The 19,383-nt window shown below is 35.9% G+C and overlaps 1 protein-coding gene across 1 annotated transcript in view; it reads right to left on the minus strand.

The window, feature by feature from the left end:
- Positions 1-19,383, minus strand: part of SGCZ (sarcoglycan zeta) — a 430,925-nt gene that overhangs the window by 36,152 nt on the left and 375,390 nt on the right. The window contains exon 4 of the mRNA XM_046648788.1: positions 9,403-9,525. Coding sequence (XP_046504744.1) covers positions 9,403-9,525 — 123 coding nt within the window. The remainder of the gene's footprint in view (positions 1-9,402; positions 9,526-19,383) is intronic.

Genomic DNA, 19,383 nt, shown 5'->3' on the forward strand with positions numbered 1-19,383 from the left:
GAAAGCCACAGCATCAGAAAGCTACAAATTTACACTATGCAATTTTATTTCCCTATATAAAGATCTTCACAGAATTGAAATTTAATATTATATACTTGATTTTTTTCAAGATTTAACAAAATAATTTACCATGTTGCCATAGACTGAATTTTGCCCCCTCAAAATGCATATATGGAAAGCCTAATCCTCAGTGTGATAGTAATTGGAGATAAAGCTTTTGGGAGATAATTAGGTTTAGATAGGGTCAGAGCGTGGGGCCTTCATAGTGGCATTAGTGCCCTTATAGGGTTCATTCTCTCTCCGCATGTAAGGACACAGTGAGAAGGCAGCTACCTGCAAGCCAGGATGAATGCTCTCACCAGAACCCAACCATGCTGGCACGGTGATCTTGGACTTCCAGCCCACAGAACTGTGAGAAAATAAATTTCTATTGTTTAAGCCAACCAGTCTGTGATATTTTGTTATAGCTGCCTGAGCTGACCAAGACACATGTAGAGACTTTTCTATATTCTGAAAAATGTTACCTGTGGTTTACTAATTATAATGTTCAGATTTATATTTTTTATTTGAAACCATTTTAAGCCTAGAGAAAAGTCATGAGTATAAATTTTTTAAATTATAAAAACCCTTATATATCCTTTGATCAGGGGCCCCATTCAAGTTTTGCTAAACGTGATTGGTTTTAAAACGTGTCTGCAAATTCTCTAACACTCCTTTCATAAAATGGTGGAGGCTGTTTCAGAAAATTTGATAGTGTCTTCCTGACTCTTTCTGAGAGCTTTCTCTTCAAACCCAGGCACCATGAAGTTGAGGAAACTGAGGCACAAGGAGGGGCCACCTGTAGGTGTACTGGCAGGCAGCCCTATTTAAGGTCTCTGATGATAACCATTATCAGCTTCCAGGCACATGAGTGAGTGAGCCTTCTCATGATACCAGCTTCCAGACGTTGAGCTGCCTCAGCTGTCACCAGGTGGAGTAGAAACAGCTTTCCCCACTGAGCCCTGCCCAAACTGTAGGTTGTGAGCAAAATAAATGCTATCATTGTTTTAAAGGCACTGAGTTTTGGATAGTTACACAAAAATAGATAACTAGAACATCATTTTTCCCAGTAATGTACCCTGTAGACAAAGGATGCAGTCTAGATTCGTGTGGTATACTGCTGGCAAATATCTCCATTTTCCTTTAAGATTTCCTCAGTTTTCCCCTGATTTCATCATGACCATAATATTATGTAGAATGTCTCTCAATTTGGGTTTGTGCTACGTCTCCTCATGACTAAACTCAGATTATGCATTTTTGTTTGAAATCATATAGAAGTGATCTTTCTTCTTGTTACAGCCTATCTGGTATTGCACAATGTCCACGTGTCCCCTGACTCATGGTGTTTCTTTTCACTAGCTGAGTAAGATGGTGACAGCCAGAGTTTACTCTTGTGAAGTTACTTGTTCTACGTTTAAAATTAATGTTTTGAAAAAATATGCTTTGAGCTTATCTAAAATTCAAGCGTCATCTCATTTTCTCTCACCGTTTTACTATCCACTGAAATTTTTGTCTGAAATAATGATTACTCTGATGATTGTCAAATGGCACTTTTCTAATCCCTTAATTACTTCTATATTTTTAGTTAGCATTCCACTGTAAGAAAGACATTTGTCTTCTCCTTATTTATTTATTTATATCAATATGCATTCATAGAATTCCCAATTTATTCAATTAGTCAAATTTATCATTATCTTTATACGTATTGATGCTCAAAGTACCTGTGAGAGCCTCTTAGAAATGGCTCTTGTGTCATTTTGACATGTTCCCATCCTTAATTGAACATTTCCTTGTTTTCTGGCACAAGAAAGGCACATCTTACTTAAATTTTCCTGGTCTAGCTTTAGTATCAGGTATTTTGTCCAGAAGTCCTTAATTTTTTTTTATTGGAGAAAGGCATTTTCAAACAAGATCTGAGAACTAGTGCTCAGTGTTACTGTAGTTGCCGCTCTCCAGCCACCCCTGTAGACAGCCTAGGAAATGGATATCTATACATGTAACAAGCACATATTCACTCCCATGTCCATGTATATGTCTTTATCTACTTTTATGTGCTGAAAACCACGAGTTCACATCAGAACTTCCAATTCGACAGAGTTCATTTTAGTTTTATTCTTCTCCATATCTGTACTACCCTTCTCCATATGTGAGAACCCTATCTCCTCTTATTTTCAACATATTTAATTATTTGCTCACCCCCCCCATAGCTAAATTGATGAACCTGACAGACCTTCACATCTTACTGATGCTTTCTTCACTCGCGCCCTTGTCCCTGCCGTGCTTCCTTCTCAAGCTGAAGTGACACCATCCTTGCGCAACCCCTAAATGCCACTGACCTGTCTTTGCACCCTTCACATATTAGCTCCTGCTTCCACTGGCCTGTTTTTGCCCTTGGCTGCCTGCTTTCCAGGAAGGAAGGTAGGAAAGAAGGAAGGAAGAAGGGAGGGACAGAGGGACGGAGGAACGAAAGAGGGAAGGAAAGATGGTCTATCTGCCGTCAATCTTGGCATCATCTTGGGTTATCCTTCTACACCTATAACTACAGGCCTTTGAACCAGAAATGGAGATGCAAATGCTCAAGGTTATTTTCTACCCCTAACACAAGGCAGCAGGATTGTTTGTTTCTAACTTGGTTTCTCACAAATTTTGTCTCCATCTTGCTCTAAAATATTGTCTCAATCTCCAAATTAGCCTCAGCCGTTAATCTTCCAGACTTGATGTTTGTTTGCAAATTCCCCCAGTAATTCAACATCAGAATTCCTCTATTGATTTTGACTTGACTCTTTTCATTTGGCTCTCAACATCTGAGTTGCCTGAAAGCAAAATTTTCCACTTCAACTTTAACTCTCTGGAACTCAGTCCTTGACTTCAAGCATGCCAAGGTGCAAAGAGATGGGAAATTGAGTGAGTTGACTGATCAAACTAGAGTGTGTATGTTGGAAAGAAACGCTTAAAGTTTTTAAGTATCTTGATACTGGAGTTTGAGTAAGATGACAAAAGGGAGTGAAGACATGGTCTGGAACTCCTGAATGACATGACAGCAATACCTTTTAGAAAATAGGTATGTCGGAATCAAATGCACAGGAGTCTTCTGCAATAAATATAATGGGATCAGGGAGATTGCTAGGGATAGTAGAAGAGTGCAAACTTAAGGGTAATTTTGCAGGAGGATGTTGTCTAATGGGTGGTATATTAACACTAGGCATTTTTTCTTTCCTTCCCCTTGAAGTTACATACTAGAATTCCACATTATTAAATCACTTCCTGTGGTAGAAATGGTTCATTTTCTCACTTAAGCCATTAATAAAAGTCCCCACCCCAAGTTTTAATACAAAACATAGCCACCAGTTAGAGCTATCATTTCTCTGCTATCCTTGCCATTACAAATAATCAGATTAAAGTTTGACCAACAGTATATATAAGAGATGAGTGCTATTTCCAGATTGTAATAATGTAACAGAAGTCTTTTCCCCCTGCTTTCTCTTTCCATGCTGGAATACAGACATGATGGTATGTGACAGCCTCAAACTTACGCAGAAGGGCAACAACATGGCCTAGAGGGTTGCAGATTTGTAAGCCCTAAGGAACCTATATGAAATATCTCTAAATTTCTACTAAAGTGTACAATTTTCCATTTTTAATATTGAACATACAACTCCCATTTCATCTATTTTCAATTCTTGTTTTCTTCCTTCATCCATTGTCTGACATCTTTCATTTTCCTTTACAAGTATTTATGTGAAAAATATCAAACAAATAAGACGAACAGTAGTGGACTTTATATAGTGCAAATGGTATTTATCAACACCAAATTTGTGCCAAGGTTGGTCCTAAGTGATTTTCTTATATACTTTTATTGGCAACAAAATTCTAAGTGGTTGATAATTCTTATAATGCTCATTTAAAGAAGGAAAAGAAAAGGCTTAGAGAGAGTCCATTATTTGCATCATATGGCAGGCAGAATAATGACAACCCAAAGATGTTAATGCCCTAAGTCCTGGAGACTGTAAACGTGTTATGTGACAAAAAGGATTTTACAGACGTAATTAGGGTTACTAATCAACTGACCTTAAAATAAGGAGATTATCCTGGATTATCCAGGTGTCTGGATAATGTAATAAGGCAATGTTGTCATATCGGCTATTAAAAGCTGATAACATTTTCCCAGCTGTTGGCGGAAAAGAAAATAAGAGAGATGCAACAAAAGGGGAAATTGGAGAGATTTAAATCATGAGAGGGACTGAATCCAGTGTTCCTGGAGGCAGGGCTCCTGGCAAGCATGAGAAGGAATATGGACAGCGTCTAGGAGCAAATACCGGCTCCTGCCAGTAGCAAAGAAACAAAGAAACTGCAAACAATTCTAGTACACCACATTCTATAAGGAATGTATTTTTTAAACTTCATCATGATATATAAGCAATCAAATTGTTCATTTACACAATGGAAAGATAAATTATCTCTGAGATATTATGTGCGTCTGAGGCCCATAGCTATAGAAAAAATGTAAACATCAATGGCAAATTTTAAAACCAATACACAGAGAAGATGTTGATCCAAACATCCCACCCCATCTGTTTTAAAGGAGTTGTCCTCTTTTACAACTTTCTTCACATTTCTGTTATATAATTATATTTTCAGGAAGTTTTGCTTTAACAAAAGTAGGAAACATTTCAATGAGAGTTATGAAAAATAAAATAAGCCAAGGGGTCAGTAAAGTACTCAGAGGAAACAGCTTAATTTTTGAAGATGGCACATTAATTATTTACACACTTAAAAACCTGCAATCGGTTTAACCTGGAGATGTGGGAGGAAGGTAAAGTGGTACTAGCTTTTATTGTCTCTAAAATCTTTATCCTCAGCAAATCTAAAAAGCAACTAGAAAACGGAAGTGAGTGATTTCCCCAAGTCTACCGACTTAAAATGCCACACCAGAGAAAATTAAGAGATCACACATCACTTTCCTCAGCACCTGACCTAATCACATTAATTCAGACCAAAGAGCTCCGTCCTGTTGGCGGAGCGTTACCACGTTCTTGGCATTTGGACAGCTGGGAGGAACAATGGTCCTACCTAATGGAAAGGTTCATTCCAAAGCTGACCCCATCACAGTGTGCCAATTTAACAGACAAGAACAAGGATGTAGAAGACAAACTAATAAAAACAAACCAGAAAATATTGATTTCAATGCAGAAGCATGGTGTTTAATTTAAAAGACAGCTCTTCGGAAAATCCTTTCTTCTCTTGTCAAACAAGCACTGAAACTTGTCTATCTTTCCAATCATTTAATTAGAAGAGAGACAAAGGAGTGAGACTCTTTGCTTTCAAGCAAACAGTAGGGCACAGAGTAGAAGCAGGGTTGGGATTCACGATTCTTGTAGATTACCAGTTTTAATTTCTACTGCCTGGAAAAGAGAGATATCCTTCCTTCTCATACATTTAGCTTTTTTCTCCTGTTCTTTCAAAGGCAAAGCAGAGAGTTCTAAGTCCAACTAATAGCTTTTAATTTATCATGAAGGTATTCTACAGGGCTAAAGTCTTTCACTTTATAAAGTCAAATACTTATACTCCATGCTGTTTTCTAAGTTAATACTACTTGGAATACAAATGAAAGTACAAATTGCAGTTGATTGATGCTGTCTGAAGGCAGCAAATTTGAGTCTTCTGAGTGTAAAGGTTTATATTTTTTATTTGTTTACCTGGTTTCAAAAGATAATTGCATTCACTAATATCTTAATATCTTTGACCAATATTAGGGAATACAAAATAAAAATAAAGTTTTCAAATATGCGTATGTGAGCGAAAGTGTAAAACTCTTATATATTCGTTGATGTAGAGAGGGCATGTTAAGTTCACATAAGCATATCCAAATTAAGATTTAAGCAAAACAATAGTGACCAAGTCAAGTAATATCAAGAGTAAAAAATAACAAATTTTAAGCATATGATTGCTTATCATGGCGATGGGACAATGAGGGGCGGTGGTGTTCAGGTAACCATTTGCTATTTTATTTCTATCTTCCTGCACCCTAGGATTATTTAAATGTTTTAGGTAAATTCCTGCTACTTTCTAAGTAGGGTAAATGCAAATATCCTGAGCCACATTAGATCTATGAATAATTTTAGTCATAAACGATTTTGCCTCAGGGGTATAGACACACTCATTGTCTAAATAAATTTATCCACTTCTGTCACCCTGCAAGGGAAGTCCATGCACAAAATACCATTGTTCATAAAGTATAAAGCCAGAAAGGATCCATTTTAATTCCTATAGATATTGCTTAAATAGAAAATTTGGTGCCCCAAATTTAAAATTCTAGAATAAACCTCACACAGATCTCTTGTCACATGTAACTTTGAAGTCTTGTCAGCACAGCTCCCTAATTTCTATGCAGCGCCCTGAGTCAGTGTCTTTTTTGCAGCATTATTGTCAAATGATTCAGGCCCTGCTTTAAAGTATATGTGAGGTTCCTAATCAATCCCAGGGCCCTTAAATTGGACGCTACACTATGCAAAATTTTCTCCTCCAAGCATGTGAAGTTTTAAATTATATTTGCCTTTGATATCTTTATTTTCCTTTATTTTAGAAATACCACAAGAAGGAATAAAGCTGCTATAAAGTTAATATGTGTATTCTGGTGAAGGAGGAAGGACCTAGCAGGAATTTGAGAGTGTGTGTGTATGGATGTGTGTTTGTCTCTGTGCGTGTCTGTGGGTATATAAGCTCTTCTGTGAGAAACAGAAATGTGACTGGGCACTGGGGGAAATTCTAATCAAATTAAAATATTTCCCAGCTTAGCATTTATTTATTAACAATGTGGAGTCTCTTGTATATCCACGTCAGGTAAAATTCACTGCTGTTCGCTACATACATTTTCATAGTTCTTTGGTGTTTCTTTCATCCTAAATGTCGTGCTTCAACCCTTTATAGAAATCTGCCTGGATTCTGCAATTATGACCTCAAAATTATATTATTTTATTATTTCAGATCTTTTATATAATATGGTATACATCCCTATTGTAAAACGGATTAATTGTCTGAGGTAATTGGAAAATATAGATCAATCAAGAGTATTGTGAAGAATAAACACAAAGCTATGCGTATATATTTGAGACAGATAGAGAAATAGAAAAAGAAAGCCAGAGTGAGACATACATATTTATCTATGTATTCACACATACCACGCAGCACCACACACACACATTCACTCATGCACAGAGCTGGAGAGAAGGAGAAAGAGTGGTTAAGTTAGCATAGGTGACTGCTTGAAGGCGGTTAATTGAAATGCAGAAAAACTTAGATTTTTCAGGGAGCACTTTCTCCCCTGATTAAATAGTCCAATTAACAGTTCAAGGATGGCAGCCAGGCTACCAAGAAAAAGAGGAAAATAAAGGTGATTATCCACTGACCTCAACAAAAAATTTTAAAAATCTAGTTAATGAGTCTAGTTTTGTGAAGACAGCACTTCACTACAACTGCTATGAGATAAGTCAAGGTAATAAAAACATCAGAGAAAGTTAAAATTCCATGAGATCATAAAAACTGTCAAGAGCTCTAGAACTTCCCTTCACTTATGAGTGCAAAGCACACAATGGGAACATGTGAATATGGATGAAGCAATTTTTGGATAAGCATGTAATATCCTAAAAGCTATCTCAGGTTTATGTTGATATCAAAGCTGAAAGCCAATAGGCAACACCAAGGTTCAAAGACTGTTAAATATTGAAATTGTATCTGCTTAATCCCCGAGTGCATTTCTGTCTGAGTTCCTCACTTGCCCACCAACCAGCAACTAAAATACTAGTGCCAAGGGCCCTAAAGTCAATGTCCTTTCCGATTTGTCTGTGCTTTGTGCCAACAAAAAACCCTCAAGCTTTTATTGCCCTGTCCCCCAACTCAAGAAAGTCAATTTTTGCCCCACATGCATGCCTCCTTTCCTGACTTTTTCCAGGAGTCTTAAGAGAGAAAAAGAAATGAGTCAAATGGGCAGTCGTGAGGACCACTCCAAACACCAACTCGATGGTGCAAGCTCCAGCTTCTCAACAGGATACTCTCATGAGAGAAATGAGGTCATGGACGACAGTAGGGATGGTGGTAGTGGGTTGTGGCCGAGCCCACGGATGCCCAGTGAAGATCCCCATTCAACAATCTTTGTTGAATTCCATTGCCATTTAATAGTACACCTTTCTTGAAATCCACACAGGCTCTCATATCTGGGCCATTAACAATATTAGTATTCTCTTTGTTAAGAAAAATGAAGAGTTAACCTTTACAATGTCTTCATTATGTGTCAAGGACATTCTGAACACACACATGCACACATAGGCACACACGCGCACTAGTGTAATTTAAGCACTAAAGTCATCATCATCTCAATCGTTTAGATGAAGGAAAATTGGAGGCACAGAGAGTTTATTTAAAATATCAAAGAGCAGAGGCAGGATTCAACCTAAACAGCCTGAAAGCAGAGCCTGTTTTCTTTAATTACCGTGCTGACTGCTCTCACATTGCCCAGAGGCCTCAGTTTGACCTCAATAGATATGATCAATATCCCATGAGGTATTCCCAAACTCAAGCGTTTGGGAAACACTAAGTCAAACGTATTTCATTTTTTCCTTTTTGTTTTTTGCTTAAATATAGGCCTCCTTGGGTACTTTTAAAATATTTGTCAACATAATATGTATCATGGTTGCAAATCAAGTAATTCAAAAAAGATTGTGCTTAAAATAGTCTTCATCAATTAGTCCCACTCCCAGGCTGCTTTTAACTATTTTGTTTCTGTTTTCGCTTTTTAATTTCAGCTGGTAGTTGACTTTAATGCCCTTTATATTAAAATAATGACTTTAATAACTTCTAAATAATGTGTGATTAGCACTATTTCTTGATTTACATAGTTTTGAGGGTAATTATATCCCTTAAAGAGCGAGAATTTAGTTTATTTGTGATTATAACCTTTCCCCTCTACTTCATTTTAAAGTTGATAATTACATTTCAGTTCTTCTTTTGCATATCTTTTACTTTTAAATAACCTCTCTAAATGTTCTTTGTCTACCACCTCTAGTCAGCCTTAGTGTCTGCATTCTACTTTTTCTTCCACCATTCATACCCACTTCCCTCCATCTATCCCCACCGGAGACACACAGCTTTACTTTTATATCACTAAGGCTAATATTTACATTCTCTTCTGCAACCACAACCAGTACCTTCATATTTGAAGACTATTCAAAACTCAAATGATGCAATATCGTGATATTATGCAAGACTCAATTTTAGCCATGGAATCATACATCTTATAAAGTAGCTTCTTGTTCAGTTGCATATTCTTTCAAGGAGTAAACAATGTGCCAAGATGTCAATCTACAGTACCTGTAACTTTCAGCTTTTCAGCCCCAATGGTAATCTCATCTTCATCTGCAGAAAACAGCACCCTGCCATCTTCACTCGCTCTCACTTCAAATCTTTTACACTGAGCTTCCACAGCATCAGCTCCTATGATCAGAGGAAAGGTTTGAAAATGAAACTGGTAGACAGGAAACCATTAACATGTATTTTTTATTAGAAAAAGAAGAGAAATATATATATTATTTTGTGAATCTCTGCAGTGTTTTACACCTGGATCATATTTTTAATTGTTATCCTTTTCAAGAGGCTGTCTAATTTGATAGAGTATTGCTGGGCTAGGATGGTTGGGCATAGATCTAGTCTCTAAATGCCTGGCATAGTCCTAATAAGGTTTGTGGGTTTAGCCAGTTAAAAACTTTGCATATACACAAGTAGAGACAATGCCTGGTTTGTTCTTGGTTGCAACCCGAAGACTTGGCATTATACCTGGCACAGGCTGGGTGCTCAATAAATACTTGTGGACTGAATGGCTCTCATGTTTTCTCTCTGCACACAGACACTAGGACCCACCGTTTCCTCATCACAAGATACTTATAAAGCATTATTCAGTTGTGAAGCTTTACTCACTCTACATTTCATAGATTCTAATATTGAAATTTGTTCCCCCTCTACTATCACTGATTGTGAAGCCGTATTACAATCAATCTTGCAAATAGCTACATTTGTTCTTTTTAGTACTCCCCAATGTATCTTCTAACCAATAATTTTCTTGATTTAGTTAAAATATAGTATTAAACGAATGTAATTACATCATGAAATTGGAAATCTATTTCCAATCTGTTGGACGATTTTGTACATTAATCTACTCACATATTTGGAAAACATAATTAATTTGAGAGTTAAGAGGGCTTCAACAAGAAGATTAAACTGGTCAGAGGTTGAGGAATTGTTATTTCCAGAACATCAATTTGTCTCTTTTGTTATGTGGATCTATATCTTCCCCTCTTGTTAAGATTTTGAACATCTCTCCTTTGCTATCAACATCAGAAACTCTCATCAGGCACAATCCAGCCCAGCCAGGGATCTAGGCATATGACACTTTTGCATACTTCTTTTTTTATCTTTACATATGCTATAGATTGAATGTTTCTGTGTGCCTGAAATTCATATGTTGAGATTCTAACCCCCAATGTGATGATATTAGGCATTTGGGAGGTAATTATATCATAAGGGTGGAGCCCTCATAAATGAGATTAGTGCCCTTATAAAAAGACACAAGTAAGCTTGCTTTCTTTCTCTCTGCAATCTGCCAAGTGAATAAACAATAAAATGCTAACTGTCTGCAAGCCAGGAAGCAGCCTCTCAGCAGACACTGGTCATTTGGCTCCTTGATCTTGGACATCCAGCCTCCAGAACCACGAGAAATAAATTTCTGTTGTTGAGGCCAACCAGTCTATGTCATTTTGTTATAGCAGCTCGAACGGACTAAGAAAATGTACTGCTATCATTTGTTAAATATACGACCCTCTGAAATTCAAAACATGAGATCATCTTTGTATTCCAAAATATCCTCCAACTTTAAAATTGTGTCTGGTTTCTAGTGGGCACTTAGCAGAAGAATGTTAGGTGGGTGAATGAGCACTAGACTTTAGCTTTCTGTCCCTTTCCTTTGTCCTCAACCCCATCTCAGCCCTCCTCCCAATTCTACCCCATGGGCTTTAGTAACTTACACCTTCCCATCTCCATAGTTTCTAAAGTGGTCTTGACAAAAGGAAAATTAATTCCAAACTCTGATAACGTGAGAGATAATTGCTCTGAAAATAAGATGTATAATTTTCTTATATTCTGAAACTACCTACATGTTTTCAGGTCCACACATAAAATTTGAAAAGCTTCAACTGGGACAATGCTAAATAAGATAAAACTGGTGTTAATCTTGTGGATGTCAAGTTCAAAACAGTGTGAATTGTATTTTAAAATCTATTGTCTTGTAAATTTTTTTTTTAAGCAAAGAACTATCCTTATGGAATTTAATGACAGTATTAGAGAAACCATGGCAGACATATTGTTCTTGGTCACAGTCATTGCATTTGATCTTCAAATATATTTCGGCAGCCTGTATTCAGTTGAGTGTGTTTTCTTCTAATCCTGGTCTATCCTTCCAATATTGTGCTTTTAATCTTTGAACCATAGTAACCCAACTGGATGATGTTCAAAAAGCCAATGTGTGGATAAATGTAACTTCTGAGTTTTGAGGCCTCTGTGTTTCAATCTATTTTCAAGACACCCAAGCATACATTAAGTCTGAACCACCTGAAAGATATTATAGATATTATACACATAAAACCTTAAAATGTATACTATGTTTCTTCCTTCAAATATACTTAATTATTGGGTGAATTGATCCACAAAATGTATCACTGATTTAATGACATCAAAGTGCATTCAATTACTGTATATATGTATAAACACATATAAATGTATTATATACAAGCACATACATACACATTATATGTACACATACCAGTAAGACTTTTCTTGGCGTAATACTTAATGTCATTATATGGGAGATACTTTATTAACATAAAATTGCTATATTGTGTGTCACATAAACTATGAGAAATATTAGTAGAGTTGGTATGGCAACATGAGTTGCAATCTTAATTCATTAAATTTAAATAAAGAACAGCAAATAAGAAAATATTTATGCACCCAGAATAGAAGAGACGCATCTATGCCATAAATAAATGCATGTAGAATCATCCAATTGAAAAAATAGATTTATAAATTAATACTGCAGATTACACTTTATTCAACATATTAGTATAATTACAGGAGGCAAAATTGCAAGCAATTAGCAATGCATTGATAGTAAATAAACATTTTAAATCAGAAAATAATTTTGAGTATATTGTGCTCCATACACTGCTTTTCTTTTCTGTAAATGGAAAATAATAAATATATGTAATTGGACATATATTGCTTTGTTGTGAATGTTTATATTTAAAGTTAATATATTAGGCTATATGAAACTGAATTTACTATATCCTAACATGCTTCGGGGTGTCTTTTTCTGTTTTTCATGTTCCGAGTATCACATATTCTCTGGGTTGAGTCAAGTCAGGATCCAGTTGTTCAGAGGGGCAGTAATGTCCAGTTCAATTTCATCTCACCCAGTGATGCTTCCAGAGTTGCAGGAGGGCAAAATGCCTGAACGATTCTTGGTAGGAAGCTCTGATTCCCGAGCAAATAGATCATGGGAGGTGGAATTATCCAGGCAGTTCTATATTTTATTAGTCATCTTAAACACCGACTTGCTAAGTGATGTAGGAAGACTAAATGCTTCCTTAGGAATATCTCTGAGGAAGCTCATGTCAGCAACTTCAAAATCAAAGGGCAGTCAGGAATAGAACAAGTGAAGAGAATTGGCAGGAAAGAGAGAGAAAACATGTAAGCAAAATAATACATTCCATAAAAGGAATAAAGTATCTAACATACAGCCAAATATTTTCTCTGGTTCTTTTATATACATTCTGTATATATTCTTATACATTCTTTATATATATTCTGTATATATTCTTTAAAAGCAAACAAACAAAAACAACAACCAGTTTCTTGTTCCCCCCAGAGATCGCTCCATTGCCTTTCTGGAACGTTCACAATTCTTACAGTCATATTTAGTAGCCAAAGGCATGTTTTGCTGACAAGTAGAAAGGCTTTAATAATTTCTTTACTGTCTTTGCATTTTCTACATTAAATTAGTCAAACACATGAGTTGGAAAATTCTCTTCAATAAAAGTCTCTAAAGCGCTCAAAAAATATATTTCCATGGGGTTTCTTGGCACTGTTTAGTCCTAATTTAAAGAAAACAAGGCAAAGATCAAAATGAATATGTCTGATTATCTCCGGTGTGTTTTCCTCGAGCATATCATGATGGATCCTTTCTTCCCATATAACTCTAATTTTATATGTCTGTCAATATTTTCAAGATCTGGAACAAAAGTATTATTAAAAGATCGGAAATTCCCATGAGAAAAACAAAACCAAGCTTCAATACAGTTAACTAAATTCAGTGTTCTGAAATTCCTAATTTAGAATTATCATGGGCTCAAAAAAAACAAAACCAAGTTTGAAACAAAACAAAATAAGCTGCTTTCATGAAATACAAATAGAAATAAGCACTGTACTTTGCTTTAGTTACATTATGGGTGGCACTAAAAACTCACACGAGGAAGAGTATGCTAAGCATCCTCGGGGAGAGGAGAAGAGTCAGAAGGAGAGCTGGGTCACCAAGGGCCAGCAAGGGAGGCTCCTCTCAGAAGAAGAGATATTGAGCCTTCAGCACTTGCAGTCCTCATAGGATCCTGCCAGAGACCAATCCTTGTTTCTTTTTCCGCACAGGAATTGTCTTCTTTTTTGGAATTGGATGAGTAACCATTCTTCCTCCAGCAAATAAAGTAGCGATACGAACTCTGAGTCTACATTCACCTTCGTATCCCTGTCGGAGGCTCCCTGCCACCACCTAGCTGAAGAAATAGCTGTTGTCACCAACATAGGTGAAACCGCAGTGTAGTCTTTCCTTAATCACATCTCCCTTCATCCGGGGGAGCTCAAGATGTCAACATTATCCTCAAGTGAGTTTTTGTCACTCCCGTTTTATAATTTTACTACTCTTGTATGAATCCTTAAAAAACATTTTTCTTGGGGCTGGCCCCGTGGCCGAGTGGTTAAGTTCGCGCGCTCCACTGCAGGCGGCCCAGTGTTTCGTTGGTTCGGATCCTGGGCGCGGACATGGCACTGCTCATCAAACCACGCTGAGACAGCGTCCCACATACCACAACTAGAAGAACCCACAATGAGAAATATACAACTATGTACTGGGGGGGCTTTGGGGAGAAAAAGGGAAAAATAAAATCTTTAAAAAAAAACATTTTTCTTAGTTTCACGTGTCTTGAATTATACATATATGTACCTACTGTGTGTGTGTCTATACACACACCTTTATATTACTTGTATTTTTCAATGACTAGTTTTTTTTTCATACAGTATTAGATACATTAATTTCTATACATGTAGCTTTGGTTTATTCGTCTTCACTGCTATGTTCTGTCATATGGATATACCACAAGCTAGTGATCCATTTTCCACTGATAATGTTGTAGATTGTTTCTGGGATATCAGAATCAGTAACAACAATGCTATAAATGTTTTTTTACAAGTCTTCTTTTACACTCAGACAAGAGTTTTCTAGGGCTTATACTTAGGTGGCGGAGAGTTGGATAGCCCAGAATGTAGGTCAAACTTACTAGATAAGAGGAAGTTGCTTTCCAAACAGGTTGTATTGATTAACATTCCTGCCGCAGAGTATAAGAATTCCTTAGCTCTGCATCATTGCAATCACTCAGCATTACGAGACTTCGTAATTTTTGCCACTCTAAGTGTGTAAAATGTATGTCACTATGGTTTCGATTTTATAATTCCCCAATTACTGTTGGAGTAAACATCTCTGTTAAGTCAGTGCTCCTCAGTCTCCTTTACTGACATTATGCTCCCCACAGTCAGTCCATGCGGGCCTGTGGGGCTCTCTCTCTAGAACTGGTCCAGTTCTCATAGGGGTGTTATTCTCTATGACCAAAGCAATTAATTCACACATAAGCACATGATTCAAACACCCTCCTGATTTTTGCTCTAAGTTTTGAAAAAGAGGCACATTCTTCTTTTCAGATAATAGACACTGAGCATAACATAAACTTGTAGCTTTTAAGGCTAGCTATACTCCCACATAGCAAATGTCTGCCTGAGAATTCAGCCAATCAATGAAAAGGAGAGAAAGGAACAGAAAGAGAAAGAGAAGGACAGAGAGATACTCCTGAATAATTGCCTAAACAACTCGATTCAGTCACAGAGAAAATTAATCTAGCCCTAAATTTTCCCATTGTATGAATCAATAAATTACTTACCCACCACACCCAGGTTAAACAGTTTATAAATTTGGAGTGGGGTTTCTTTTAACTGCATATTTTTCACTCTTTCTCTCTTGTCTTCTTTAAGTTTCCATGCATTCTCTCTTTCTCTTTCTCTTCCTCCCTCCCTCTCTGTCATGCCCATCTTTATAAAATACAAGTTCTAGATATCTTCCACCTTTAACTGCATCTCCCCACAAAAAATTCTTCAGTGTTTAACTAAAAGAAAAAATATGCTCTAAGATTTCCTGAAATGATGCTATGGGGAGGGGTACTATAATATCCCGGGGCAAATTCTGTTATCGCCTTTGTATTGGGCAAACTAAATTTCTACTTAGACAATTACAAACCTAGTCTTAATGGTATAAATATAATCTTTTACACTTGTGTTCTTAGGTCTCTTTGGTGATTCCTAAAAATAATAATAATAATAATAAATAATAATAATAATACTTTTATGATTCTTAGCCAGTCATTTCATAAACTAGTATGGTATTTTTTCCTGGGCCTGGCCTCTCTGAATTTTGAGAGGACCAGGTAAAATTCGTCTGTTTAACCCACTTCTACTGACCATGTTTTATAAGAGAAATGAAAACAGATGCCCTTCACCTATTGTTTGTTTAAGGAGCCAAAATGAACAACACATGTGCAAAATAGTCTGTTTTTTACATAGTATACAAACATAAAATATCAGCATTTCAAATTTGTGGATGGCACAAAGTTGGTGGGTGAAATATAATTCTCCCCAAATTTTTTACACTTCGTGGTCATTCACGCTCTTTCAATGCGTAAAGGAAAACTAGAAACAAAAAAATTGCATGTCACATGCAGTAAATAAATATTGTCTGATAGAATTATTATATAAGAGTGAGTGAATGAATGAATACTTAAGTAATGAGAGGAGATTGCTTATAACTGCATTTTTGGTAAGTGCTTTTGTAAGAGAGAGAGAAGAAAAAAAAATTCCTAGTGTCCTCTGGTAATCTCTCTTTCCCTAACTTCTTCTCAGCAGACATTAATAATGTCTAAAATGATGCTATAGAATTTATGGAAGTTATACGGGTAGAACATGGGATTTTAAAAGCCATTTCTTGATAATATCTGACAAAATTTTTCCCATTTCAGCCTATTACTTTTTATTTCTAATACGTTTTTCATAAGAAAACCTAGTAACTACTCAGAATTTTTCCCACTTTGTTATCCACCGGCTTGCCCTGGTTTTCTGCTACATTTTGACACATCCACCGGGGTAGTTTTGTATACATTCTTCATACATTTTTTTTTTTCCTTTCTAACATGCATTTGCTTTTAAATAACAATTAACATCTTAGATGTATCCATGTTACATACCAAACACAAGCATAAAAAATGAGTTGGTGCAGTTTGCTAATATATTTTTATGCCATGTCCTCTAAATTATATGTAATACAATTTGTTAGTCGTGGTACTACAATTTTCAGATGCATTCAACTAATAATACAACCTTATGGATACCAATAAGCATAAATTCTCTGTCAAATTTCAAAATTATTTTTATCCCTTTTCAAAAACTAACTACTTCAACAATTAATTTATCACCTCTACATCATTCTGAAAGCCATCTTAACAGTACACGTATTTACTTTTCTAATGTAAGAGAACTTACACAGAAACCATTCTAGAGAATTGTATTCTTGAAAATATCAAAAAATTACTACCTTCTCTACAGAGTAACGTCTACTGTATTTATTTATACTACCTTTCATACTTTTTAAGAAGAATATTGAAGTGTGCTTATTGATATTTGGATTTTACATAAAAACTGTTTCATATTTCCTTTTAACAATGGTCAGCCTTATTGTCTTGTCTCTGAATTTCATTTAGGAAGAACCTGTTTTTGGTGTTATAAATCAATGAATTGAACACTAAACAAGAATAAACCTCAAGATAAACAACTGAAGCAATCTTATTATAAAATAGAGTTTTTTTTATAATCTGACCATAATAAATTGTGATATTGTTAGGCAACTGTATGGTGCTATTGATTTGTTATAGCTAACGGTTATTTTCGTGATTACAAGGAATTCTTAGAATTACTTGCTTTGTAAAGCATTATTTCTGATTCCCAAAGAAGCATTAAACAAACTTTGGTTTCTGGGAAATGATCACATGGGGTACTTGAATTAAAGTTCTTATATCAGAAAAGATGATTTAGTTTATGTTGCAGTAAGTCAATCCCCCAAATTTGAGTGATTTAGCCCAGCAAAACTGTTTCTTGTTCATGCCAATTTCCAGCATGAGTCAGCAGGGGGCTTTGATCACAGTAATCACTCAGGGACCCAAATGATGCAGTCTCCATCTCAACACACGCTTTCAAGGTTGTGGCAAAAAGGGAAAGATATGGCACACTTGGTCACTGTCTCAACTTTCATTTGGAAATAATATAGCACTTTTTATTTTATAGACCACTGAAAACTATATTACCAAGTCTGTTTCTGAAAGTAAGGTATAATCCTGCAATGAAGTTAAATGAAAAAGAATTATTGGTTAACAACCCTATTGACAACATACTCTGAAAGGCCATAATGAAAAAAATGAGTTCTGGACTTACCCTCTCACATAAACAATTATAAAATTAGGCAAAAATATAGATCAATTGTCTTTTATATTTTTGACAAGAGGCAGAACAGGGTGGTGATCCCTGAGAAAAGAAAACACAAGGTGAACTCCTCAGTCATTTCAAGTTTATTCCTGGGGACCATTTGCAAATCAAAGCACAGGGAAATAGAGCTCAGTGGTGTTGGTGGGTGGAGGAAAGAGAAATCAGATTTCAGGAATGCTGACATGGATAGAACTTAAGGGACAGTGTAAATGGAGAAAAGGAGCTGAGCTTAGAAGGAGACCCAGAAATTTGCACAGCGATGCTTTTAAGTTTTTATCCAAATACTGTACATACACAGGGTGATATTACATGATGATTATTCGAGAAGAATTACTAAGGTATATATAAGTTTAACAAAGTTTACAAAAATTGTAAATCTCTAGCAGATGTTCAACTTCCAACCAGTTAGTGTGTAGATACCTCTCCAGACAACCTGCACACTGAGGAGACCCCAGAGCTAAGCTACGCTATCCCCGGAGTAAAGGCTACTGTAGGTCCACCCTAACAAGTCTACAATCCATCCTCAACAGGATCAAGCTGATACGCCAATAAATTAACTACTTGTCTCCTTACTATCAAAAACATTCTTTAAAAGAAGACAACTAAATCCAGCTTCTCAAAAAATTACTAGACATACGAAGAGTAAGGGAAATATGGTCCTAACCAGGAGAAAGTCAGTCAATAAAAACAGGCCCAGATTTGCCTCAAATGCTGGAATTAGCAAACAAAGATATGAATTTATTATAAAAATGTTCAAGGATGTAAGGAAAATATGGACATAATTAATAAACAGAAGAGGAATCTCAGCAGAGAAATAAAAATTGATAAAGAAGAAATGAAAAAGATAAATGAATGTCTAGAACTAAAAAATCCAATATCTGAAGTGCAAAATTCACTGAATGAATTTAATTGGCGTATTATAATCTGGAGAGGAAAGGATCAGTGAAGTTGAAAGGATGTACATACAACTATCCAAAGTGAAACATGGAGAAAACAAAGACCAGAGGGAAAAAAAAACCAGCCTCAGTGACATGTACAACAATAAAAATGAGCTTAGCTAAAAAGGCAATAGAGAAGATAAAGCAGAATACCAAAAAGCAATCAGTTGACAAAACGGGCAGGATTGGAGGATAAAAGGAAAGAAAGAGAGAGACGAAAAACAGAAAAGAGACAGCAAATTTGTAGGCTTAAATAGAAACATATCAATAGTTACATTTTAAACATAAACAAGCAATAAATATTTAATAAAAATTTTAAAAATAAGTTGAAAGTTTACAGTTCTTATAAGAGATACACTTTCAATGTGAAAACTCAGATATGTAAAAATATATGACTAGAAAAACTATAATGATAAGAAACTGGAATGGTTATATTAATAATAGCAAAGTAAACCTCAAGGCA

This window comes from Equus quagga, chromosome 22 (genome assembly GCF_021613505.1).
Source record: "Equus quagga isolate Etosha38 chromosome 22, UCLA_HA_Equagga_1.0, whole genome shotgun sequence".
NCBI classification, from domain to species: domain Eukaryota; kingdom Metazoa; phylum Chordata; class Mammalia; order Perissodactyla; family Equidae; genus Equus; species Equus quagga.